This window comes from Phaethon aethereus (genome assembly GCF_964289735.1).
Source record: "Phaethon aethereus genome assembly, chromosome: 18".
NCBI classification, from domain to species: Eukaryota; Metazoa; Chordata; class Aves; order Phaethontiformes; family Phaethontidae; genus Phaethon; species Phaethon aethereus.
This window is the reverse complement of record NC_138594.1, coordinates 721,786-749,299: the sequence shown is the minus strand read 5'-3', so window position 1 is coordinate 749,299 and position 27,514 is coordinate 721,786. Positions and strand designations below refer to the sequence as shown.

Genomic DNA, 27,514 nt, shown 5'->3' with positions numbered 1-27,514 from the left:
ATCCTTACCTACCACAGCAACAAGGAGAAGAAAATTTCATTTTAAAGTGCATGAAAATAGCTGCAGTATGCCAAAACTTTAATAGCTTTGCTTAAGGCCTGGGGCCAGGAACAGAATCTGAATTAACTCTTCCAATTTTATCTTAATTGCATAGATTTTGAGATAATATTTATGATAAAAATATCTTATTAGAAATGCAGATCATCAGGTTCTCAGGGACCTGGTCCCAACATTCTTCCTAAAAGAGAGACTATATTTAAAATCTTTTAAAAAGTAATTATAGACAAATACAGAAAACTAACCCACATTATTCTTTGGACAATCTCAGAATATCCCTTCATTAACTCCTCTTGAGAAGAATACACCAGCAATGGAGGTCTGACCGGAAACTCTTCTATGATGCTTTTACTTGCTTTTCTAACTTACAAATATGTTATTCACTTGCTCCAGAATGTTTTTGTAAATTGCCATTTTTGGCAGATGACTGCAGCAGAGGTGGATGTTGCCGTGTCTTAGTTTTGCTGTGCATGCTTGTGTGTGCACATGGGAGTCTATATAATTTAAGGGAGAATTCTTTCCTTCCTTCCTAAAAGAACAGACACTAATTATTAGTTGTTATGAAGTGATTTTATTGTGTCTGGAAAACTGCAGAACACAGCAGTGGAGTCATGCTTGTTAAAAAAACCATAGTGATGTATGAGAAATGAAGCAAGTAAAAGCACGCCTTGGCACAGCCCCCTTGTCAGTGGAGTATGTTTATGAAGGTGCGTTGCATAGGTATGTTGTACCCTTCAAAGAAATATGTTCTTTCATACTGCTTTGTATATTCGTTATTTTATTTTTACTTATAACTTCTTTCTGCACTTTGTGAGTTGCTGTAGTGGAAAAGTGTCCCAGTTCTGTGTAAACCATAAAAGCAAGTGACTGTCACTAATAGCTCCTGCAATGGCACCACGTTCACGTCGTCCCAGGGTGAAACACTGGATGCCTGTAATATGACTTGGAGTGGGAGTATTTTGCTGCTGGGGGAAGTTCTTTTATTGTGTTACTGCTCTGGCTGACATTGGGGTTTGTTTAGTTGGCTGCTGTGCTCTGGGTCAGGCGATGCTGCTGGAAGAGAGGATGCTTGTAATTCCCAGGGCCTGTGGAGCACACTCGAGGCAGCTGAGCTGCCAGCTGCGGGCGGTCAGTAAACAGCTGGGCAGCCCGCAGGAGCTCACGGGGGCCAAGAGTTCCCCGCCCACACCTCCAGGAGGGATTTTGTTCTAGGGACCAGGAAGGCGATGCAAAGTGTGGTGCAACACAGGAATTCCATGCACAAGATCAAGAGCCCAGACCTGAAAGAGCCGCACAACGAGCAAGGCACAGATTTCTTTACCACCTCTTCTTATTTCTGCTAGGTTTCTGTTCAAGTTTTTTCATGTTTAAGCAGTTACTACTTCACATTTGTCTTCAGAAAAACCTTTGGCATTGTTTGGGGACAGTCATGGCAGGAGGGGGCATGGCACATCCCCATGAAATCTAGAGTGGCTTGGGGCTCCCTTCCAGTTCTTCATGCATGCATTTTGCAGCTGGCTGCAATAACTTGTGAAATATCCAACCCTAACACTACATCTAATCCCACAAAGCCAACAGTGCTTCTTGTCCGTGGCCAGAGAGAGGGGACACATTTCTATGTGCAGCTGAGCATGGATAGGCTTGAAGCTTCATCCTAGGCTGGTAAGAGTGTGTTGTGTCAGCATGTAGGGAGAGAGCACTTAGCCAGGCTGAGCTTTCCTGCAGCATATGGACTGGAGGCCCATAAAATATAAAAATATTTGGCATTATTCCCAGATCTTTCATTTCTCCAAAACCAGCTGCACTCACAGGGCCCTAGGAGTACAGAAGACAGCCATGCTGCCCAGCTCCTTGCCTGCCCTCAAGCCCACTGTGGGTGACTTCTCTGCCCCCCTTTTCCCTGCAACAGCCCAGGGAGAGGGGTCAGACCGTGAATTTAGGTGTCTGTGGGAAGTTTCTTTTTCTAACTTCATCCAGTCACCTTACCAGTGCAGAGCACCTGGAGCAAGCAGCTCCAGCTCCCCAGCTGCCCCTTGGGCCTCTGACCATCTTGCTGGTGTGCCACGCTCTGCAGTCACTCAGAGGGAGATCTGTCCCCACAGTGTGTCATTTCAAACTGGAGACAAGCAGTAATGTTGCAGCTGGCCTGACATGGCCTTGTGACTTTCTGGGCATATGGGGTAACTCTTACAGTACAAGGTTTGCTCAACAATAGCCCTGTTGTCCCTGGCTGCTGAGGACAACAAAGCCGTTCAGAGCACTTGGCCCTGGTGCTCTGCCTTGTACCAGATGCTGATGTCAGAGACGGAGTGGCACATTGCTCCTGAGCACGGTGAGGGGAGGAGGGCTCCTGCCTCCTCGTGGGCTGCCCTGGCACAGGGCATATGTAGCCCAGAGCTCTCAGAGTGCTGGTGCTGCCTCATACCCAGGCTTTTACCTTCTCCAGCCCATTCCCACCCTTCCAAGCTATGGTTTTACAACTCCTGCCTGGGGAAGTCTTGGGATCCAGGAGAGCCAGCTCATGGCAGCCTGTGGCAGAGCTCTGGGCCTCAATTCCTATTGAGGGGATGGGTCTGTGACTCAAGTAGCTCATGTCAAAATTTCTCATATCCTAGTGAGCCGAGTGTATGCGGCAGCGTGCAGAGCTTGGGCATAGAAATATGAAACTGCACTACCATCAGCTCTGGAACTCTTGAGAAATCAGCTTTGTCTCTGCTGGCCACATCCGTTACTTTGAGACATCATGGTAGGAAGACACCATGGCTTCATTTCCTAATAACAGAAAGGTAGCAGGGCAGAGCCCTCAGTGCACTGCTTGCTGGTGACCCAAGCTGGCTGTACATTAGCAGGTGAACCATTCCCAGACCTCCACAGCCCACATTGGCTCTGCTGCTTAGCAAATTAGATGCCAAATGTTAACTCTGAACAGCAAGAAACAATGGTGCTGAAAGGAAAACATGAAGAATGTGAAAGTGCTAACTTCTTTATTTCTCTTTGGGAAGAAGAAAAAGGACTATACATATTTCAGAGAAACTCCTTGACTGCTATAGGAAAAGAGACAGCTGGGAGGGATTGCTCCATGTTTGAGGGAGGCAGTTGGACACAGTTGTGCTTGGGAACAGGTGAGAGGTACCAGCTTGGTCCTTCCTGGCATTCTTATACATATATGCATATGTATATATATACTTATACATACATACATACATATGCTGACTTCCCATGAAGATGTCCAAGGCCACATGTTGATGCTGAGGTCTGCCTCTTTCCTCTTCAGTACCCCGTGCCTTGGAGTTTAGGCAGACAGTGTGTGTGTTTTTTCTTAAACTGATGCTGCAGAGCTGAGCTTCTGCACAAAGGCATGAACACAGAGATACGCTGCAATGCTCCCCCGTTCCCCCAGGGCTATAACAAGGGACAGGCACGAGTAGGGTATCTCTCTTCATCATTGCTTAGCTTTGTTTTGGACTGGGATTATTCCACCTCAACTAACTCTCCTCCACATCAGCACCTGGAAAGACAAATACCAAGGGCTGTGTTAGGGACTGCTGAATCAGGTAGCCCACTAAAGGCAAGGCTGCCACAGCTCCATATCCCCAGGTCCAGACAGCAGTGAGGCTAAGCATGTATTCCCAGTAGACATACAACACAAACTCACAGGCATGGTTCTTCTGTATACACATGGCCAGCTGCACAGATCAACACAGACAGAAACACTCAGCACTCTCACAAACGGCACCAACAGCCTCATCCTGTTCTCCGTTCTGTCTCAAAAAGGATAAAGGTCTGTTAGTGGGGAATGCATACATGTATACAATATGGAGCCCTCCAGTAACTGGCCTGACACAATCTCTCCCAGAGCTGGCCCTGGATCCCAGTCTCCCCAGTTGCTGGCACCTGGTCATGCAGCCCCTGAGATTGCAGCTCCACTCCAGTTGCTGGTTTGCAGACCTTATTGCACACACCAGCACATGCACAGACACACACTGAAGATCATTCTGGTAACTGGATGTAGACACCCCATCTACCTAGCAGCTGGGCCATAGATAGTTTCACCTGACACACACAGACATGCATAAGCAACGGCTCTCAGCTAACAACCAGAACTTATGGTACCTACAGTAGTTGGCTTGGATCTTCTGGTCCCTCCAGTATCAGCTCAAAGACCCTCTGGCCTCTCCAGTATCTGGCCAAGACTTACGGCTGTTTCGCTATGTGTCTAGTCCAGCTTGATATGCATCCACATGATATACCAGAACTCCAGTGTCCCCGGTTGCTGGCACTGCAAACACACCAGCCCCTATGACTTGTGGTCCCCACCCCCATTGCTGACACTAATTAAATCTCCATGCATGCACATGCATGCTGAATGGAGAGGTCCTTACCCAGGAAAATAGTTATAAATGGATTTTAATAAGAAGATGGGATGGACTGCAGTGATCAGTCAGGGCATGGACAGAGAAATGTGATGACTGGCTGCCCAATTACACATGACTAGCTCCTTTCATCTCCTTACTCCTCTGTTTTCCCATACTGGTTTCCTCCTTTCCCTCACCGTTTTTTCTTCCCCTAACCACCCCTTGTCTTGTATAATCCCAAGATGCTCTTTGCCTGCATCCCATAATGAGTCCCATACCCCTAGGGGCAGTATCAGTCTGTAAGATGATCTAGAGAGCCTTTCCCTTGACTCATCATCATGAGTCACCAATGGGGCTGATTGCTCTTATGCACAGGGGAGGCTCCAGGCAGGGGGCTCTGTTTGTGGGATTAGGTTATCTCGGTTTCCCACCCATCATTGTCCCTTTGTGTTGCTGTTACTATTCCTCTGTGCTCCACTGTGTATGGAGCTGAGCCCTTCATCACAGCAATCTGCCTGGTTGACGACTCCTTAGCCAAGTGTACATTTGGCCTCCTCAAGCCACACTGGAGAAGCTCTACCTAGCAGTGTCAGCTCCTTGCTGCTGCCTGATGTGACCACCCATTGCTTCTTTTCCAGCCAGTCTCACTCTGGCCACCACCTCTCCACGCATAGCCTGGCTGGATAACACTAGCTGGGAGGAGCTGCTCAGAGGGAATGGGACAGATTTGTTCATTAAATGACTTTTTGTCCATTAGCACAGGAAGGAAAAACAACTGTGTATTCTCCTAGGGGGTGATTCTTGAGCTCCCTGTGGCTATATATGCATTATACTTGCAAAGTGTAGCCATGGTCACCATGTTCTAGACAGGCTTTCTTCGAGCAGGCACCTCTCCCATTTGGCTGTTCGGGGTCTTTGGTGGCACCTGCTGTGAGGGTGGTACTTTGTCTCCCCTTTCTTGGATGCTAATTCGGTGCCAGGACTTTATGCCTGTGTCAGATAGTGCTAAATGCTGTCACAGGCTACCACTCACACCGGCTGTGACCACACTGAAAAGGAAGGACAGGAAAATGATGAACTTGCTTGGGAGTGTGCCAAGAGCTCAGGCAGAGCAACAAGTGAGAAAGCCACCAGACGGGCTGTCCTCCTCTGCAAACTGTGCTCACCCTCCTGCCACACCTGCTGCTCCCCAAATTGCGAGCCATCACAGGCTTTTTGTTCTTTCTTGCTAATCACCCTCCCCAAATCAGGGCCCCATGCTCTTTCCCATGCTCTTTGCTCACATTGAATCTCCCTCCTGATCTTTCTTATCCTGCCTACTTCTTACACCTCCCCAGCTTTCCTCTCCTCAGCCAAAAAAGTCTGTAGCCATTGCCAAGCACCTCCCTGAACTGCTGCTTTGCCTGGAGTGAACATCATCTGTGGTAGGATCTGGACCAGAGTTGGTGCCACGGGTCCCATGAGACCCACCAAAGGGACAGGCTCAGCTGCAGCTCAGTGCTGTGGCTTCACCCAGCCTGGCCCCTTACATGGCTGCGTGCACCAGGTACACCTTGAGAAGGAAGGGGTAGGACTGAGCTGCACTGGAGTTACTCAGATTTTTCACCTTGACAGCCCCTGTTTTGAAGGGCTTTTTTTCCCACCCATTTTGGTCTCTCATACAGCAGTGACCCAGAAAACATCACCCAGTGTATCTCCCTGGGTTGTATGTCCTTCAGAAACAGTTTGTTGTTCCCTAGTTTCGGGTACTGGCAGAGAGAAGTATACCAGTCCCAGAAGGCTAATTCTCTGCAATCATGGTGCCTATTCATGGATATTACCTTAAAGCAAAGTCCTGGGCACATGCCTGCACCCCACCCAGGGACCTGGGTGGGAGAGGAGCGAGGATTTTGGCAGTTGTGCATCTGACTGGGAGAGCAGGCCCTCAGCAGGGAAGGTAAAGCTGGGTGGGAAGTACGCACACGGCATGCCGGAGCCAAATGGGAAACAGAGGGGTGTGGAGCTGCAGGAGAGTTGGCTCTAGAGCACAGACCCATGCAGAAGGGCCACCTGGTCCTCCTCCTGGTCACAGCTGCGGCGGGGTGGTAGGAAGGCAGCAGGGACTGTATCCAAGGGAATGGCAGCTGCACAGAGATGCTGAAGTTATTTAGGAGAAAGGGGTGAAGAAGACTTTGGTGTGACACAGAGGAGACTTATTAGGGCAAGGAGATTTTTAAGACTGGGAAAAATGAGAGCTGTCCTGCTAGGCTGGCATGTGGTATGTGCTGGGCGCAGCTCAGCCCACAGCTCCAGCCTGGCAGTGCAAGCAGCGCTCTGAGATGCCCTGACACTTGACACAGGCAAAGGGACTTTTTCTCTTTGAGCAGGAGGGTTGGTGTTACAGAAGGTGGCCAGAGACGAGACATGGTGCCCAAGAAGGAGGAATGCCACGGCCGGGCTGTGGGGGCCGGAAGGCAGTGGCCATGTCGGCATTGGCAGTGTCTTGCTGTGTTTCTGCTGCAGAGGCGGTGCCCGCAGGGCCACCCAGGGAGGGCGACTTGTCCCCAGCAGCCATGTGCCATCAGATTCAGCTGAAGCTGTGCTGGTTGCCGTGACAACCGGGACCTGCTCCACTTTCTAAATATAAATCTGTTTCACACAGTGTATGTGCCTCCATGGAAACCAAATGTTGAGCAAGAAAGATTGCATAAAAATGAACAAAATGCAGAATGACTCAAAGTACTAGAGAGAGAAAGGCTGCGGGTAATGCTGGAGGGGCTCGGAGCCGCCCCAGGCATTCGCCTTTGCCAGGGCACATGTTAGTGCGGGCATGCCCATGCCCAGTCTGGGAAGGGTCTGCGGGGCACCTCTCAATGCTGGGATCTTCGTGCCATACTTGGGATAGACGTGAGTGTTGGTGTAGGCATCTCTGCCACCAAAGGTCTTCTGTGGACTTCTCTCACTAGCAGATCCTGTCTGCAGCATCAGCTGTGTTCAAACCCAGACCCCACTTCTTTGACTGCACCATGTCTGCCTCGCTTCTGCTTCATACCTGTGGGTTGACACATGCCTTTGACAAGTTAGGTATTTATGACAGCTGCAATTAGACAGAAACATAAGCTGAATAATGTCAGTACAGAGCAAGGTTTTCCCCACAGGACGGTGGGCTGTTCTGGTGCAGGTTCACGCTGTGGCAATTTTCCCCTGCTGTGTTCTCGTGCTGCTTCTTGCGGGGACTTTCCCCTGAATGTTTTGTCCAGCTTTCTGTTCCTGGCCAAGACACTGCAGGGGAGCTGCTGAGCTGGACTCTGTAGCCTTTCTTTGTGCTGCTGGATCTCAGCAAAACTGTGTGACTCTGAGCAAGTGGCAACAGCAGGTAAGTGATGTATGGGGACATTGCATTTAATTCAAACCTTTGCCACAGCTAGAGGCACCCTCCTCATTTGCTCAAAGGCTGGGTGCTCCGTTGAAATATGTTTATAAAATCATAGAAGAATTTAAATTGGAAGGAGCTTTTGGAGGTCTCTGGTCCAACTCCCTGTTCAGAGTTAGATCAGGTTGCTCAGGGCCTGCATTTGTGTTTTTGGGGTTGTTTTGCTTTGCCTTGGGTTTTGTGTTCAGGCGAGCCCCTGGGCTGCACTCTGCTGGAGCACAATGCGAGCGAACACATCTTCAGGGAGCTCAGGCTTTTAAGTGCACAGATGTTTCCTCCCTAGGCTCCCTCTTTGAAAAGCAATGGGGATTTCCTGCAGTTTGAAAATGGGAAGTGATTTTCCTCTATTGAGCAAGGCTGAACTTGTCTCAGGGGGTCAGTCAGGGATGGACTGATGTGTGTGGGCCCTTCACTCCCTGTTGCCTCACTTTGCTGCATAAAACTCCTTTTGGCTTTGGTTCTTTTTAGCATTGGAAGGGGATCACATTGCCAGGTGGTCTGCAACAGGTTGAGTTGTGCTGCTGGTAACTTGATCAAGAAGAGTAAGAAATAAAAGAAGAACAAAATAGTCAGAAAGTCAGAAGAGGTGGAGTGGGAGAGGCACCCCCACTGCCTCCCTGCTGGATGTGCTGGCCTGTGCTGAGCTGGCTCAGCTAGACAGCAAGTGCCAGGGCTTCAATGCGCAGGCCATAGCTGGTGCTCTTTCTTGCATGGAGCATCCAGGATGTCTGACTCATTTTCATTCTCTTCAGACACACTTCTAGACAATTTGTGCTTAACAGCGCACAGATGAAACTCTGTTCCCTGGTCAAGAGTGTCACCTGTGGGTCGTGATGCTGTGGCTGTCCTGCCTGCACTGATTGTCCTCCTCTCCCTGACATCCCTAACGCAATGCCTGTGGATGCGGGGGGAATGGGCCACAGGTGATTGTCAGGTTCATGTACTCCGCCCTAAAAGGCATGTCCTTCTGCCTCTTGTCAGTGCTGGTGTCCTGGACTATGTGGGTTAATCCCATACATCTGCTTTTATTTCATATGCTTGCCTTTGCAAGCTCTCTGGCACATGGTTTGGTGCTGAAGAGCTCCACTGCCCTCTCTCCTTTGAAATGCCTTTTGCATTTGCTGCTCAATTCTGGTTCCTTTCTGCTGTGCATATATCAGGAGAATCTTGTCCCTGTGTTTCTGCAGACAGCAAATGAAAACTATCACTTGTCACGGAGAATGAGTTCTGTTGGGTATCTGGCTCTTGTCTACCCCGCGTGTACCCCTGCTATATGGACTTCTGATCCTAGGAAATCTCGTAGGAGGGAAGTGCTTGTGTTTTTGGTTTTGAATGTTTTCAGAGATACTTTGGTCCCTTTTCCAGGCAGCAAATACAGATGCTGGAGGATTTCACTGGGGTCACACGTTCTCTGTTCTGCTCACATTGTTCAGATTTCCTGTTTCCTCAACGGTGTGTTGCAGACATCCTTTCCACTTCCAGATCTGCCTCTCCACCACCATGTGGTGGCTCGTGACACTCCCAGAAGTGACTGTGAGGGGAGTGGCGTTAAGTGTCTCTCTCAGCTCAAAGGCACTGCAGGAGTTGCAAGATTTGGAAGGCAGAAGGGGTTGCTAGCCCACCCAACCCAAGCTTCTGCACTGCTCAGTCAGGGGCTCCATGGTCCCATCCTTTCCTCTGATTGGAATAGAGCAAATCTTCTAGAAAGAGCCACTTAATTTCGATGGAGGAACTACAAGAAGTGCACAGCCCCCTGGTAAGTTGTTCCAGTCAATACTTATCCTGATGATTGGCAGATTCTTTTCAATCTGAGCCTGTCTATTTTCAGCTTCCAGTCACTGTCTGCTGTTCTGGTTTTGCTGGTTCGTAACGCTCTCTGCTGATATCGAAGCCTCCTCTCCATGTAAACAGTCCTCCGTTGTGATTTACTGTTCTCATAAACGGTGCTGGCAATATTTCTCCTAAAAATAGGAACAAGAGATGAAAGTAATAGTGCAGTCTTGCTGAGCTGTCTAAGGAAGAGGTGTGAAAGTGCCTCACTTCTCTTGTGACATGTGGCTGGACCCAGGGTGTGTCCCTGTAAGAGCTGGGTTTGGGGAGGTGTTTGAAGCCTGCCTGGGGCAGCTGTGCCAGCTGTGGCACTGGGCTCTTGAACACCCTCTGCTGGTCGCTTCCCGTCTCCATGCCATCTCCTGGCCCCCATCTCTGTCTTATCTCGGCAACAGGATTGCCTGTCATTCCATGCCAGGTCAGCCCAAACTTCTACCATATGGTTGTGCAAACATGATTCCAGTTAAACTGTGCTGATGCCAGAAGGGACTGCAGAGGGTCTGGCTAGGACAGCGTTGTGTCTGCTGAGAAAAACAGAGTGAGAAAGTCTCTGCTGTTACTCGAGTCCCTTGCTTTGGCAGAGAAGGGATGATATGCTGCCACCATGGTCTCCGTGGCACTCTCATTTTTAAAAGGTTGCGCTGCCGTGTGTGACAAAACTATGAGGTACTGAATCTGTGATGCATTATAGAGTCCAGCCCCATATGCCACTGCCCCACACTGTCTATCCCAGAGCCTCCTGGTATCTTTGCTTCAATGAGTGGTGGTGGTGAGGAGTAGAGGATGAAGCCAAGTTTCATTTCTTCTTTGATTCCTCCCTTATGCCTTTTGCAGTTCCTCTTTCACAGAATCACAGAATCACAGAATCACTAGGTTGGAAAGGACCTTCAAGATCATCAAGTCCAACCATTAATCCAGCGCCACCATGTTCCCTAAACCATGTCCTGAAGCGCCACATCCACATGTTTTTTGAATGCTTCCAGAGATGGCGACTACACCACCTCCCTGGGCAGCCTGTTCCAATGCCTGACCACCCTCTCGGTGAAGAAGTTTTTCCTAATATCCAATCTAAACCTCCCCTGGTGCAACTTGAGGCCATTTCCTCTTGTCCTATCACTAGTTACTTGGGAGAAGAGACCAACACCCATGTCGCCACAACCCCCTTTCAGGGGGGGTTCTCCCAGTTCTCCCAGTTCTCTCAGCCGCTCCTCACAAGACTTGTGCTCCAGCCCCCTCACCAGTTTCCTTGCCCTTCTCTGGACACGCTCCAGCACCTCAATATCCTTCTTGTAGTGAGGGGCCCAAAACTGAACACAGGATTCAAGGTGCGGCCTCACCAGTGCCGAGTCCAGGGGCACGATCACTTCCCTACTCCTGCTGGCCACACTATTTCTGATACAGGCCAGGATGCTGTTGGCCTTCTTGGCCACCTGGGCACACTGCCGGCTCATGTTCAGCCAGCTGTCAACCAGCACCCCCAGGTCTCTTTCCGCCAGGCTGCTCTCTAGCCACTCCTCCCCAAGCCTGTAGCGTTGCATGGGGTTGTTGTGGCCGAAGTGCAGGACCATTGGCCTCATACGGTTGACCTCTGCCCATCGATCCAGCCTGTCCAGATCCCTCTGCAGAGCCTTCCTACCCTCCAGCAGATCAACACTCCCACCCAACTTGGTGTCATCTGCAAACTTACTGAGGGAGCATTCGATTCTCTCATCTAGATCATCTATAAAGATATTGAACAAGACTGGCCCCAGAACCGAGCCCTGGGGATCACCCCTTATGACCGGTCGCCAGCCGGATTTAACGCCATTCACCACAACTCTCTGGGCTCGGCCATCCAGCCAGTTCCTCACCCAGCGAAGAGTAAACCTGTCTAAGCCACGAGCTACCAGTTTCTCCAGGAGAACGCTGTGGGAGACGCTGTCAAAGGCTTTACCGAAGTCCAGGTAGACAACGTCCACAGCCTTCCCCTCTTCCACTAGATGGGTCACTTGGTCATAGAAGGAGATCAGGTTAGTCAAGCAGGACCTGCCTTTCATGAACCCATGCTGGCTGGGCCTGATCCCTTGGTTGTCCTGCAGATGCCCTGTGAGCACCCTCAAGACCAACCACTCCATAATCTTCCCCAGTACAGAGGTCAGGCTGACAGGCCTGTAGTTCCCAGGATCCTCCTTCCGGCCTTTCTTGTAGACCTGGACTGGCTATTAAAGACTGAGGCAAAGAAGGCATTAAGTACCTCAGCCTTGTCCTCGTCCTTGGAGACAATGTTCCCCACCATATCCAGTAGGGGATGGAGATTCTCCTTGCCTCTCTTCTTGTTGTTAATATATTTGTAAAAACATTTTTTATTATTCTTTACGACTGTAGCCAGATTGAGCTCTAGCTGGGCTTTTGCCTTTCTAATTTTGTCCCTGCTTGACCTAATGAGATCCTTGTACTCTTTGTGAGTTGCCTGCCCCTTCTTCCAGAGGTGATAAACTCTCCTCTTTTCCCTGAGTCCCAGCAAAATCTCCCTCATAATTCCCCCATAGAGTATCAGTTTGGAGTAGAGCTGCTATAGTAGTGGGAGTTCAAGTGTGTGTGGGAGTGGATTGTACTGGGACCAGTTAGGGGCTGTAACACAAATGTGGTCCCAGCATCCAGGGGATTGTCCTCTGCAGTCCCCATGGAGGGATAAAGTCCTGCCCAATAGTGAGCTGCTGTTTAGGATCACATTCCTCTCGATAGGAACAGATCCACATATCCATACTCCACACACACCCAAGCAAACCTTTGCCCCACTGTTTACAAGAACTTCAGCATTTGTCAGCACTGGGGTTTTCCTTATATTCAGGCCTCTTGACTACCATTCATATGGGCTATTGTGCTTGCAACACTTATTTATTGGCAAAATCAGAAGCAAAGGTACAAATATTAGTAACTCAAAAATAGAATTAGTAACTGCAAAACTTAATGCTTGTGTGCTTTTTTGAAATTATACACATTTTGACAGGGACTATAACTAAAACATTGGCTTAACTTTGGTCTTTGTACTATTTCCATGCAGCTTTTGCTGGTGTCCACTCCATCCTGTCTACATCTGTCTCTTAGCATAGCCTTTGTTTAAGAGTACAGTCATGGCACCTATCTGTAAAAGACCTCTGCTTTTCCTGCAATCCATCAGGGAGACCTGAAGCAACACTGAAAATGTGACTCAAAGGGTGTTGGGGCAATTACAGAGCTTCCCTTAAGCAAACCAGCAGTATCTGTACTTGCAGGGTACTGGTGCTGCCTGTGTGAAATGAAGTCATACCATGGGCCCCTAAAGTGAGCTGAACCTAGTTTTGACCTACTTGGTACATGGGATCACTGTAGGACCATATTAAGAAAGAGGGTAGTGGGAATGGATAGGACTTCAGTTCTAGAAGGAAAAGAAGGTGTTAAGGACAGAAATGGTGAGTGTGCAGTAAAAATGTGTGAAATTCTGTACCTTCTAGATTCTGGAACAGGACTCAGGGTTGGATTATCCCAAATTCCTCTTTATGGGGTGATCGTGCACAGCAGAGAGAGTCTGGTGTAAGTTTGTTATCTTCAAGGCCAGAGATCTGTGCAGTGAGTCTAAGGGACCCAACCTGCTGCCAAATTCTTCATGAGCTGGTATACTCCTACACTGTGGAATTTCGTTTTTCTTCAGTGTGCTTCTGCAAACAATAATGGGGGGCCGTTAACCCTGTGATGGAGAGAGTTCAGGAGCTGCCCCAAGATTTGTCCTAGCACTCCGTGCTATCCCTTGGAATATGCTGAGAGAAAGACTGGTTTTGTGGTTCAAAAAATAGCTTGGGGCTATGACGGTTTCCCTTCTGATCTGACCTTCTCCGCATATGTTACTTGATCCTAAACCTTTTAGCCCTAACTTTCTCACCAGACCTACCTGTGTATGCGACAAGGACTGTGTATGGGTGAGGTGCAAGTACAGCCCTTCAGGAGGTAGTCCTGGAGACAGAAATCAACCAGTCGCCTTCTTAGCTATTATTGCAATTACTGGGGTGACTGCACTGGTCAGACATACTCTTTCCAAGAGTTCTTTGTTCTTCTCAGCGTTTGATTACATTAGAGGAAACTGTAGAGAGGGGTGTCTGAGAGAGAGATGTGAGATGGAAAAGCTCCCCTGCATGGCAGGTCACAGGAATTGAACAGCACCAAAAGGAAGCTTGCACAAAACAGCTTTTGTTTGTAAGGCCCGTCTGAGAAAAGCACGTGTCAGTGCAGTGTGATGCTTCCAGGGCCGTCATGCCTGGAAAGCCTGCAGTGAGTTACTTTCAGTCTTGACTGAGAGTAAAACCAAACAAAAGGATGATGATGGATATTAGGGCCATATTGCAGATGTCAGGGCTGTGAGAGCAAGTTTCTGGTAGTGCCAGTACATGTCTGTAAAGAACTGGAGATAAGTGCATGGTTGTTGGAGCCATGTTAGAAATGGCATTGCATAGTGAAACAAGGCATTTACGTAAACATCCATCTCACATTGGAGAAGAACTCAGATAACTCAGAGGTAAAACTGGGATAGCTTGATTCTTCTGTCATATTTATGAGATTTAATGTTTTCATTACTAGGATTCCGAGTTTTCACAGAAAGCTATATGAAACAGAGAAGTGTTTCCGTGGTATGCATAGAGGGGTCCTGCCCCTGTAATCACAGAACAAGCATGGTTGTGCTAGTTTCATTAAGACAAGATTTTCATTGAATGCATTTCTAGGCAATAGTATAACACTAACAATAATGAGAGCATGTGCCTTTGAGCAGGCTAGTGTGTAAGAGAAGTTTTCACTTGCATCCTAAGCTGAGATCAGAAAAAAAAAAATCAAATAGCCAAAATAGCAGCATAAACTGTGAAAGCTTCTGCTTTCTCACATGTACAGCAGGGTGAGTGGAACTACAAATTGATTCGATTAAACCTTAGAGAGCAGAAACACAGGGGATAGGAATAGATGGTGGAGATCCTACTGATTAATTCTGCATACCACCCTGCTAGCCATAGGCATGCAGAGCATGAGATTTGAGTCATACATCCGGTAGAGTCCCTTCCTATCTCCCGAGCTAACTTGTTCCATTTATGTTGGGCCAGCTGAGTCTCCCAGGCTGTACCTCTGCTCAAGGAGAGGAGCTAAATTCTGAACCAGCATAGGCTCCATCTGTGCTGCAGTGGTGAGGGTATTCATCTCACACTGGCCTTGGGTCCGTATGGCTGCCTTGCAGCCTGTGACCCGTCTGTCCAACTACGCTTGATGAGGCACGAAGAACATTCCTGAGTTCAGTGCCTCTTGAGAGCCACTGTAATCAGAGTTCTCTGAAACTGAAAAGAAATATAGACTTTTGGCTCCAAAATCATTAAACATACCTTTTGTTCTGGGTTGGAACAGAGTTGGAATTTCACTCAGAGACTGGATGTGTAGGAGAAGGACACATCACAGGTTTCTTTCTGACGGTACAGTTCATATGTCTATCAATGTTTGAACATTATATGCAGCCAAATGGTGAAACTCTGCTTGTCCCTAGATGTGGCTGCTTGTGAATTGAGTGCAGTCACTTCAGACCTGTTGTTCCCCACCATGTCGGAACGCACTTCCTGGATAGAGGTTAGCTTCCATGGGATAATTACATTTCACACATTATTCCTTGTTCTTTTATATTTCTTCCTTTGAAGGCAATGCAAATAAACAAATAAACAAACAAAAAATTAGTATATTGCATGCCTGGTTTGCCTTAAGGAATGTGGAAAGGCGAAGTGGAGATTTCTGGATGTGAATCAGGAGGATACTGTTGGGTTCACAGCTGCAGCCATGTGGGGCTGCAACTGGCAATCTTTGGCCATGCATCTTATCTCTTTCTACCCTTGCCTTATTCAGTGTTCCCGGTTGAAGGGACCAGATGGGGTTCATGCCTTTCTTTGGGATGAAGCCCTCTTTGCCAGTCTCACGTCAAGCAGCTGCTGTAAATACCAAGCTGCCAAGGAACCGCCAGAGCTACTTGGAAGAGGGAAATAGTCCAGGTGATGCAATGTAGTGCGGACAATTACTTGCACTTCAGCTTCACCCCTTTCTTTTCCTTGCACCCTGAAACTGCACTGAGGCTTGCAAGTGAAGTGGTGAAGAGATGTACAGCTGAGGTGGCACTTGGACCCTGATAGCAGATCTGTGTGTGCCTAGAGAGCAGGTGATAACATGACACTCATCTCCTGCTGTTCCTGATGGTCTGGATCACTCCTTGTAATTTGGATCCTAATGATCCTGTATCTGGATGATATGGATCCGGATTACATCTAGATCAGTAATGTATGCATTGCTAATTACATGCATTATTAATATATAATGATAAATTTACTTCAGCACACTACTCCTGTAGGCAACATGGCTCTGCAGTATTTCTTGCTGAAAATGTCTGAAGGTGATGGTGCCCCTGTAAATTAAATTGGGGCAGTGCTTCCATGACCAGTGCTTTTACCCACTAGTATATCCTCATGAAAGTAAATGAGTGCCAGATGCACGCCTTTCTTTCTCAGACACTTGATTATTCTATGCTTTGCCTTTTACTGCTTAACAAAAGTCATTGAGCAGGTCCAGGTGCTCATGTGACATCAAATACAGAGGGGTTTCATTTCTCTTCCGAAGGATGTTCTGTGTACTCAGGGCTCCAAGGGAAGGTTGCTTCATGTTCTAGATGAAGCTAGGACAGATGAGGGGAGAAATGGACTGAAAGTCTGTGGGTGTATTGCAATCTCTAGATGCCAAACCACATGGTCCCTTTCTAGATGTGTGTCTGGTTAGATTTTACATTATCAAGGTATTGAGTTAATAGGTTGGATTTTTTTAATTTTCTCAGCAGAAACCCAGAAAGGCAACTCCTCAGACAGGAGAAGATACCTTGAATGGCCATCTTCCCCCTGGCTGGCAGAGCTATATGTCTCCCCAAGGCCGAAGATACTATGTGAACACCTTCACGAATGGTAAGTGGGGGTGGGGGCTCCAGTAAATGTGTTTGTTACCCTAGCAGTGTAGATCTCTTGCAGAAAATTGTCTCTCAAGTTGATTTTGATAAGGAATTAATATAACCCTCCCACCATATGAAAGAAAATCATTATAAGAAGACTTAGTTTTCTGATCCTCTGTCATCTTAATTCTGGCCATTACAAGACATCTGAAGCTTTTACCAAAGACAGAGAATATAAAGTAGAAACACCCCTGCCATAGATGTTTTAGAATATAAAACACTGTTAAGGATATAATTTTTACCACTTTCCTTATTTCCTTTCCCTTTAGAGGGAGATATTTATGCCTATATATGTAGATATATGTAGTTTGATAGAATGTCAAGTATCACTAAAGCACCATTAGGGGAAAACAGAAATAGTTGCTCGAAAAGTTGCTCAAGTCAGAGTCAGCTTGCCCATGGAGACACGGGAAGAAAAACATATGTAATGGGACATCAAAGACAGAATTTTCAGTCTATATTTTTGTGTTTTATTCACTGTTGTGCTAGTAGAGAAGCAGACTTTAAGTCATGATCTTATCAGCTGCTCAAGACCTGTCAAACTTGTACTGTCTCTGGCTTACCTAAGACTCTGTGTGTACAAGCTTTTCTCATCATGAGCTCACAACAGCATTGCAAAACAGAGACTTGTGACTAGCAAAACCAGATTTCTTTAGCAGAAAGAATGACAGAATGACAAGGGAGGAGAGGACAGTAGGAGTTCACCTTGTTCACAACAGAAACAAAGCCATCAGGAATGACCTGGCATTCCTCTCTGACTCACTGTGAGTGCAAGGAGAGGCATGGGCTGTCACAGTGTGCCTCACGGTCCATTCAGGGACTGATGTGAGTTATTTCAGAAGCCTTTGGCCTAGAACTTGGTCAAGTCATTATTTACCTGAGTATTATGCACTGACATCTCGTAAGACCCTCCAGAAGGCACATTACCATTAAACACTGCCTTCATTTTCAAGCACAGCCTGCCCTGGCTCGTGGGCAGCATTGCCTGCATGGCTGGGGAGATCAGTAGAAGCTAGATACCCTGTCCTCACTGTGATTCAGAGGTGGCTGAGGAGGTGAATAAACTTAGTCCTGAGCCATCATGGTGATGGACTCTTACTCACATGCACTGGGTTGAGGTCAGGTAAAACCAGAGCCTGGTTTTTATGTGATAAAAGCTCTCGTCACAGGAACCACAGAAAAATAGATGGCCTGGACTCAGTTTTTGCATAATGTCAGGCAGCTTTTTACTTTCTCACAAAAGTTACAGACAATATAACACGGGCCGATAGCCACATCCTGCTTGGTAGGTCCAGGTCAGAAATCAGGAAAGCAATTTTCTCTAGGAAGGCAGGAGACTCCTGGCAGAGGCTGGCCAGGGAGGTGGTAGAATCTCCATCCTTGGGAGATCTCAGAACCTGGCTAGACAAAGCTGTGTCTGACCTGATCTGTTGTTAGCAGTGATCCTGCTTGGAGTGAGTAGCTGGGCTGGAGACTTCCAGAGGTCACTTCCAACAAGTCCTTCTCAAGAGAATGCCCAAACCACCTCTGCTTGTGTTCTCAGCTACTGAAATGGGACTGCTATGCAGCAAGAAATATGGTTCTCAGAATAACAGAGAATAAAAGAGAGGATAGAAGTGGGATTACATAAGTCTGGTCCTCGCTTTAGGGAGCACTTTTTCAAGTTCTGTTTAGATGAGAAAGCTCCTCACCAGAGTGGTCCTAAGCCCAGCTGACTTTGAAGTTAGGCTTGCTCTTGTTTCTTGTGCTGGACTCAAGAATCACACATTTCTGAGCCTCCCACATATTCCATGAGGGCTGTAGCCTTTTGTGAGACAACAGGATTCTCCTGCAGCATATACAGGGGCATTCTGGCCCCTTCACTCCTCTGACTTAGCTGGTGTTCCTGGCAAATTCAGTTAATCTCAGCCTGTTCAGTTAAAATATGCTGTTGCCTGAAAGACTTCTAGCTGTGTAGGTACTGCTTTTTGCTAGTTTATCAGTTTGATGATATTGCTTGGGAGTATTTTTACTCTAATTGGCCTTTATTGCACTATCAGATTCACATCCCAAATGCCAATGCTTTCCCAAAGTGGATTATGTGCCAAAGTGTCACCAGTGGCCTCAGACAAAGCAGAAGCTGAATGCAACCTCCAGGCCTTTCTGTTGAAGTGTGTGATGAAGCCTCATCCAGCCCTGGCATGAGCAGTGTCTGGACACTGTTTTGATTTAATCTGACTAATTGGCTGTGACCTTTGTCCCTGCAAAACTGGTAGTACAGGACTATCCATAGGCAGATTGTCCAGTCTCATGCTGGATATGCACTTTCTTCCCTGACTGTGCTGCAAAGTTGGACCTGCTGAGCCATAAAGTCACATTTGGCATGCAAGGCTTGCTATCTAACAGTGGGATCACACCTTGACACTCAGGAAGTGTTCTTTGGCCTTGAAACATATAGTAAGACAAAGACAACATGCTATAAAACTGCAGTCCCCGTCTTTCCTCTGATAGAGCTGCACTGGTGTAGGTAATGTTTATCACAAGTCTCATAGACTGGACAGCTCACTAACTGCCCCTGCTAACTTGTCATAACTGCTTATTTGTCCTGTCACTGCTGCAGCTGCTGCTGGGAGTATTAAGATAAACCCTTAGAGCATTTGTCATGGGGATATGTGACATCTCTGTCACAGGGTTTCATAGGCCTCCTTCCTGCTTTGCCTCCACAGCACCATTGTTTCAGCAGCAGGAACTAGGTTTCTTTTCTGTCAAGGCCTTGTTTGTGTAGATGTACCCCTAGGTTGCTCTGTCTTCATTGTAGCTATCACCAGTTGATGAAAGTACGCTGGAGCATTTGAAAGAGATATCACTGTTTAGTGCACAAACATGGTAACTCAGACGTTAGTGGAAGCTAGCTGGTTGGCCTTCAATCTGATCCATGTAGTTAAAGGTTTTCTGCTCACCATTACCCACCAACAGTAGTTCATGAAAAACTCTTGGTTTGTAAGGTCATGACCATTTCTCAGATCTCCCAGAGACCAGTCATCTCTTACTGAGATGGATGATCAGAAAGTGTTTCAAGACCTCCTCCGGAATCTTCAAAAATTTTCTTTTTTTTTTTTTCCTACCATGGGGAAGCCTGGGTGTTCAGCAGTTTTCACACAGCAAATCACAAAATGGCTGGCTGACTGCATGTTGACTTGCTGTAAAACCACAGTGGGGATGACAGCCATTGCTAGAACATACATTTGGTCTCAGCTGAAAGAGAAAGGACATTGGTAACCCATCAGGAAATAATGTACACCCTGTGCACATTGCTTTCCCATGGTCTTTCCCCTCTGATTCAACAGCTGAGATGGTCTGAAATGATGCTTTTTCTCATCTGCCACACATGCAGCAGAAGACTGTGAGGGGTCAGGGAATACTGCTTTGGATGCTGATGGCAATAGTGCCTCCAAGGAAGGGCATGAGCACTTCTCTTGCTAGGACACTGCACATCCTGACAAACCGTATTGATAACTTCTCCTTTCTGGACAGAGGTTCACCTTCAGCAGGGCTGATGAAATGTAGGCTCTTTTAGAATATAGCATAGCACGGGCAGTAACAACTCAGGTGTCTGTCCATGCAGTCCAGCAGAACCTGGATGTTTAATCTGCCTACAAGAGAAAGATGTTAGAGATAACCCATCCAACTACTGTTGTGTCTGGTCTCAGCCAAATGTGAGCAATTTTCTACATGTATTAATCCCATATAGATGGGTGCAACAAGTATACTTGATAATGCACTGACTATTACAAAATACAAGGTTCTGTGTAAGATAACATTTCATAGTTAAACATGCGAGTCACTACAGGAAAGAAAAGGGAACTTCTTGAGCCAACAAAGCATTAACCAGACAGCCAAACAGAGTAGGTCCAGCCCATCTGAGAAAGAAATATTTGCATCTCCAAGGGAGTGAAGCAGTCCTTATTTTAATGAAGACAAATGTCCAAACTATCTCCTGGACAAGGAATAAGTACTGTGAGATTCACAGTGAAAGATTAAATCTGTCTGAACCTCCTTCAAAGGGCTTGGGAAGGAAGGAGCCTTCCCCAGCAAAGGAGCCTTCCCCAGCAAAGAGCTTACCAGAGCTGTCTAACAAGCATACATTGTGATGCAGACTTTCTCATGGACGGCTCTCCTTAACAGATGCAACAAGGCATAAGGTATGCTTGCAGAAGGAAGCTCTGTGTAGCACCCTGCCAGGAGAGGACAACACTTCAGAGCCATAAGGGAATGAGAAAGAACTGTCTTGTTATTTTTAGTCCACGTGGTTTGATTGTGGTTTTCTCTTTTTTTTCACTTCTGTCTTTCACAAGCACCTGTAACTACTTTGCTGAAACTTGATATTTCAATAACATATTTTATTAGAATTGTACATTAACATAGCTGCACTGGAAGGTGAGTTTAAGGCAACCTGGATAACAGCAAGGCACTGTCCACCAAAAGTTATGGTAGATGTTCCAGTTGGGGGACCTCAGCCAGTACACTGTCTACTCAGCACTCCCAGGGCCTTCTGCTGCGTGGAGTAGGTGGAGAGCTGGCACCAGAAGGGTGGGACCCTCTGACATGCAGCAAAACACTGGGACACATATTTGGAATGTACAGGTTTTCAGGGACCTTGTTGCACTGGCCTACACTGACAAATGAGTTTTCCTTCTCCATTTGGAACCTTCAGTTTTCAGTTCCAAAGTGGAAGGAGGCTTTGACTTCAGAGCATTTTAGGCATGTCCCTCTGTATGTCTCATGTCTCCTGTTATCAGGATCTACAAAGCTTCCTATTCAACAGGAAGAAACATGAAATTGTCCTGTGGTTGCTATCTGTCATCGACCAAAGGTAGGTTCCCTTCCAGGCTCCTCTGAAATGCTCTGTGGAGTTTTCCATTTTCAAGTGCAGAATCTGGACCTGGATCAGAATCACCATGCCAATGCAAGGATGTCTTCTCCAGGTGCTGAAGCATGAAATTGTCTAAAGGGACTGTACAGCTTCAGCTTTGTTATAGCGGCTTGTACTTTAGCCTTTTTTTTTCTTCCTTGAAATTTTTTAATCCAAGAAGGGATTTCTATATCTCAGCCATGGTCTGAGCTCTGCTGGGTGAGAGACCAAACGGTTTCAGAGAGAATAAATATGACTGGCTATTCTAGCTTACTGCAGGTCTCTCTGTCTGCAGTAGAGATGGTTTTTAATGTGGTGTTTTTTTCTTATTATAAATAACTTAGAATATCCCCCCTATTGAAGCTTTTCTGTATTATTTGTTCTGTGCTTCTCCTACCTACTGAGGCTGAGCCAGGCAGTGGAGCTAAAGTAGAGGCGAGAGGCTATCTGTTTCTACTCAAGCATGCAGAAATTTGAGAGGAGAAACTAATAATAACTAGAAGCATAGAACTGTTCAGTGGACAGAGTGGGAGATTCTAGTGCTATTTTGCAGTTAGTGATCTGGGGGAAAAAGCAGCCAGAAAGTGAGTGGAAGGAAGGAAGGGCTCCTCTCCGTGACAGAGCATCCAGGAGCATCCTCAGCTGGTGCCCTGCTAGCAGTTCCTTTGAGCTCTGCCTTGCACCCTGGGGACCCCGTCCAGCTGCTTCCATCCAAGAATGCAGCTGCTGAGCCTCCACCAACAGCACACTGCTGCAGGAGCTGTCTCTGATCCCACCTTTTCCAGAGTCCAGAGGCACTCAGGTTTGGCCTGCCACTAAACTCAGCTAATTGCTAGAGTGCTACGTTGTGTTTTTTACTTCAGAGTTGATGGTTAGGTATCAAATGTAGCACTGCATTTTCAGTTGAACAGTGCTCTGCTAGGTCTTCCGTAGCCTGAAGTCCACAAATTAATGCTCGTGCTTTCATTTTATACATCTAACACATCCCTTAGGCATTGCTATCATGCATCCTCCCTTTCGTTGTTCCTTCTATTTTCTCTCTCATACGTAAGGTAGAAGACAGTCACTTATCTCTGCTCTGTGCTAAACATATGTGGGTGCTCCAGGCATTGGGTTCACTGTCTGTTCTTTTAAATGTCGTATTTGGACACCTTCTGCACGGCATGTCCTCTTCTTGCAGCACTCCAGCTGTCCTGCATGCCCAACCAGTCACCTTGTCAGTCAGTGGGAGGCATCTTCCAGAGTGGGGTGTATTCACCAAGCTCAGGGCTGTGGCTGAGCCCTGGCTTGGGTCAGAGCACAACACAGGATCCCTCCGCCCTGCTCTAGGGCTGCAGGGGGAAGCACTGCCTTTCTGAAGGTGTGTGCTAGCAAGAGCAGGCTTTCTTGGCAAGTTCATGGCCGTTTTAGAACTTCCACCATTGACAAGCAGTGGTTGCTGCACTCTCATGTGGCAGGGTTGTGTCTAAACATCTATGCAGCCTCTGGGCAGGGCAGGTCTGTGAGCAGACCCCGCATGCAGCTCATTTACAGGAAGACAGGTCTTAAAAGCAGCAAAGGCAGTTTGAAAGCTGGCTAGAGGGAAAGCAAACTAAAGGGAAAGAGGACTATGGTTAAATTACAATAAGATGGTGCAAAACTGTTTGGCAGATTATACTCAAAACATGGTAATCAATGGTCCCTTGTCAAAGGGAAGTTTGCACCAAAGGAAATCCTGCAGGGATCTGCCTGAGCCTTCATTCTAGTCAGTATTTCCAGTAATGAATGGCATGTTGACATTGACAGTACTTATTCAAACTAACTTTAACAGAAGCTGGGAGAGAACATGGTGTGCTGCACAGAACAGGCTCAGAATTCACAATCATCCTGCAGCTGAGGGCACATGCTGGAAGAGTAGGATGCTGATCAGTAAAGATGCACTTAAGATTAGAGATTTCATCAGAAATAATTAAGTGACAAAGACGAGCAATGGAGCAGTTTACAGACAAAGACATAGGGGCTCTGGAGGATCTAAAACCAAGTGTGAGCCAGTAGTGTTGTGCTAGTATAAAACCAGCCAGCACTTTCCATTGTATAAATAGGAATGTTGTCTGTGAGGCATGAAGTAAGCCTCCAACTTTACAAGGAAATTATAAAGCCTCAGCAGGAATATTTTATCTTGCTTGAGCTCTACACTTCAGGAAAGATGTAAGCCAGTTGGATAAAGCCCAGAAGAGAGTTGCAAGAATGATGGAAGACGTGGAAAACATGTCCTGTAGGCAAATGTTAAGAGGTTGGGGTTGTCTGCCCTAAGAAAGCAAAGACGTGGATGGGAACATGAAAGTAGGCTTCAAGTGCATAAAATGTTGCAGAAAAGACTGCAATGCCTATCATGAGTAGATGCAGTGACACACTTCAGTTGCAACAAGGACAACTCTAACTTTTCCTAGCTCTCTAATATAGTAAAGTGTGGGAGTGGGGAGTTGCCTGGGAATCTGTATCACTAGAGGTCTCTAAGAGCAAGTTATGCAAAACAGTGAAAAATCATGTTGGCCTTGCTTTGAGACACAGCAGGGACAAAATGACTTCATGAAGTCCCTGTCAAGCCTATTTTTTCAGTCTGTAAAGCTTAACCTCTATGAAAAATATTTACCAATGTAGAGGATGACAAATGCCTGGGACTCACATGGGAGTTGTTCTTTATTTGGTATCTTTGTGTTTCCTCAATTTTTACATAAGTCACATCTAACTAGGCTGTTGTCACTCAGCTGCTAGTTTGCTTTTTCTGGTTGTCTAAGTCAAAGAATCTTAATATGAGTTTAGAGGAACATTTACTGTGCTTCATTTCATGTGTACCCACATGCACTTGTGCTGAATATTCCCACTGTGCTTTGGGACAGATCTTGCTCTTCCCTGGACAGTCCTGCCCTTCTCCTCCCCAGGGAAAGGTGGGATTATCCAGCAGTGCACAGGGCAGCAGCAGCAGCTGGTGGGCTCCACACTGTGCAGTCAGTCTTCTGGCATGGATGCACTCCTGGGAGCAGGGAGGGAACAGAGGATTTGAAGAAGGTCGGTAAGCAAAAGCTGTACAAGTTTTGGTGTGGTGGGGCACTGTGCTGCCCCATATGAACCCTTTGTGTAGTTCTGCTCCCTTCTCCTGAAAACAGGAGGTGTTGGGTGACCGATCCACCCAACAAATTGCCTTTCTGGACATGACTGGCACTGCACCATCTCTGCTTCACCATTTGCTTCCTTCCTCACATGGTGCAGAAACCTTTTTTTGGATTAAATATATTTTTTGCTCTTGGTGCTTGAGCTGTTCACAAATGGGAACTCAAGTATGCAGGTAGTGTTTCATCAATCACAGGTAGTGTTTTCATCAATCACTTCAGTGACAGAGAAGAACGCTGAAAGGAACAGGAAAGCACACCTGAAAGCACACACGTGGCTCAGGGGCTGGTGCCGTTGTCAGAATTTTGGGTTTTTTGACCACGGGGCGGTTTACATGGCACCGGGCCTCCTTGCAACTGATGGAGTGCAACTGACTCCAAGGGGCAAAAGGATTCTTGCTCAGGAGCTGGCAGGCCTCATTGAAAGGACTTTAAACTAGATTTGGAGCGGGGAGGGGATAAAACTAGGCTCACTAGAGTTGAACCTAGGGGTAGCATGCCAGAGTTGAAATCGATAGCCCAGCTCAGGTGCATCTACCCCAATGCACGCAGCATGGGCACCAAACAGGAGGAGCTGGAAGCCATTGTGCAGTGGGACAGCTATGACGTAGTTGCCATCACAGAAACATGGTGGGATGCTTCTCATGACGGGAGTGCTGCAATGGATGGCTATAAGCTCTTCCGAAGGGATAGGCAGGGAAGGAGGGGTGGTGGAGTGGCTCTGTGTGTTAGGGAGTGTTTTGATTGCATAGAAATCAATGATTGTGAAGACCAAGTAGAGTGCTTGTGGGTAAGGATGAGGGGGAAGGCCAATGAGGCAGATATCTTGCTGGGAGTCTGTTACAGACCACCCAACCAGGACGAAGAGACAGATGAGACATTCTATAAGCGACTGGCAGAAGTCTCGCATTCGCTGGCCCTTTCTCTTGTGGGGGACTTCAATCTACCGGACATCTGCTGGAAATATAACACGGCAGAGAGGAAACAATCCGGGAGGTTCCTGGAGTGTGTGGAGGATAACTTCCTGACACAGCTGGTAAGTGAGCCCACCAGGGGAGGTGCCTTGCTGGACCTGCTGTTTACAAACAGAGAAGGACTGGTGGGAGATGTGGTGGTCAGAGGCCGTCTTGGGCTTAGCGACCACAACATGATAGAATTCTCAGCTGTGAGTGAAGTAAGGAGAGGGGTCAGCAAAACTGCTATCATGGACTTCCGGAGGGCAGACTTTGGCCTGTTCAGGTCACTGGTTGAGAGAGTCCCTTGGGAGACAATCCTGAAGGACAAAGGGGTCCAGGAAGGCTGGACAGCCTTCAAGAAAAAAATCTTCTTGATTTCCTTCTTGAGCGCAGGAGCCGGCGGTCCCCATGTGCCGTAAGAAGAGCTGGTGGGGAAGGCGACTGGCCTGGCTGGACAGGGAGATTCTGCTGGGACTCAGGGAAAAGAGGAGAGTTTATCACCTCTGGAAGAAGGGGCAGGCAACTCACAAAGAGTACAAGGATCTCATTAGGTCAAGCAGGGACAAAATTAGAAAGGCAAAAGCCCAGCTAGAGCTCAGTCTGGCTACAGTCGTAAAGGATAATAAAAAATGTTTTTACAAATATATTAACAACAAGAAGAGAGGCAAGGAGAATCTCCATCCCCTACTGGATATGGTGGGGAACATTGTCTCCAAGGATGAGGACAAGTCTGAGGTACTTAATGCCTTTTTTGCCTCAGTCTTTAATAGCCAGGCCAGGTATTCAGCCCCCTGAGCTGGAAGATGGGGATGGAGAGCACAATATACTCCTCATAATCCAGGAGGAAACAGTTAAGGACATGCTAAACCACCTGGACACCCACAAGTCTATGAGGCCTGATGGGATCCACCCGAGAGTACTGAGAGAGCTGGCGAAGGAGCTTGCCAAGCCACTCTCCATCATTTACCAGCAGTCCTGGTTAACAGGGGAGGTCCCAGAAGACTGGAGGCTTGCCAATGTGACACCCGTCTACAAGAAAGGCTGGAAGGAGGATCCTGGGAACTACAGGCCTGTCAGCCTGACCTCTGTACCAGGGAAGATTATGGAGCGGTTGGTCTTGAGAGTGCTCACAGGGCATGTGCAGGACAACCAGGGGATCAGGCCCAGCCAGCATGGGTTCATGAAAGGCAGGTCCTGCTTGACTAACCTGATCTCCTATGACCAGGTGACCCGCCTAGTGGATGAGGGAAAGGCTGTGGACGTTGTCTACCTGGACTTCAGTAAAGCCTTTGATAGCGTCTCCCACAGCATTCTCCTGGAGAAACTGGCAGCTCGTGACTTAGACAGGTGTACTGTTCGCTGGGTGAGGAACTGGCTGGATGGCCAAGCCCAGAGAGTTGTGGTGAATGGCGTTAAATCCGGCTGGCGACCGGTCACAAGCGGTGTTCCCCAGGGCTTGGTTCTGGGGCCAGTCTTGTTCAATATCTTTATAGATGATCTAGATGAGGGAATCGAGTGCTCCCTCAGTAAGTTTGCAGATGACACCAAGTTGGGTGGGAGTGTTGATCTGCTGGAGGGTAGGAGGGCTCTGCAGAGGGATCTGGACAGGCTGGATCGATGGGCAGAGGTCAACTGTATGAAGTTTAACAAGGCCAAGTGCTGGGTCCTGCACTTGAGTCACAACAACCCCATGCAACGCTACAGGCTTGGGGAGGAGTGGCTGGTGAGCTGCCCAGCGGAAAGGGACCTGGGGGTGCTGGTTGACAGCCGGCTGAACATGAGCCGGCAGTGTGCCCAGGTGGCCAAGAAGGCCAACAGCATCCTGGCCTGTATCAGCACT

At 47.5% G+C, this 27,514-nt stretch overlaps 1 protein-coding gene across 2 annotated transcripts in view; it reads left to right on the top strand.

The window, feature by feature from the left end:
- The window catches only part of GAS7 (growth arrest specific 7), a gene marked incomplete at both ends in the record, with an annotated part of 101,985 nt that overhangs the window by 24,031 nt on the left and 50,440 nt on the right, over nt 1-27,514 (top strand). For both annotated transcript variants that reach the window (XM_082008352.1, XM_082008351.1), the window contains one exon: nt 16,511-16,634. In XM_082008352.1, coding sequence (XP_081864478.1) covers nt 16,511-16,634 — 124 coding nt within the window. The remainder of the gene's footprint in view (nt 1-16,510; nt 16,635-27,514) is intronic.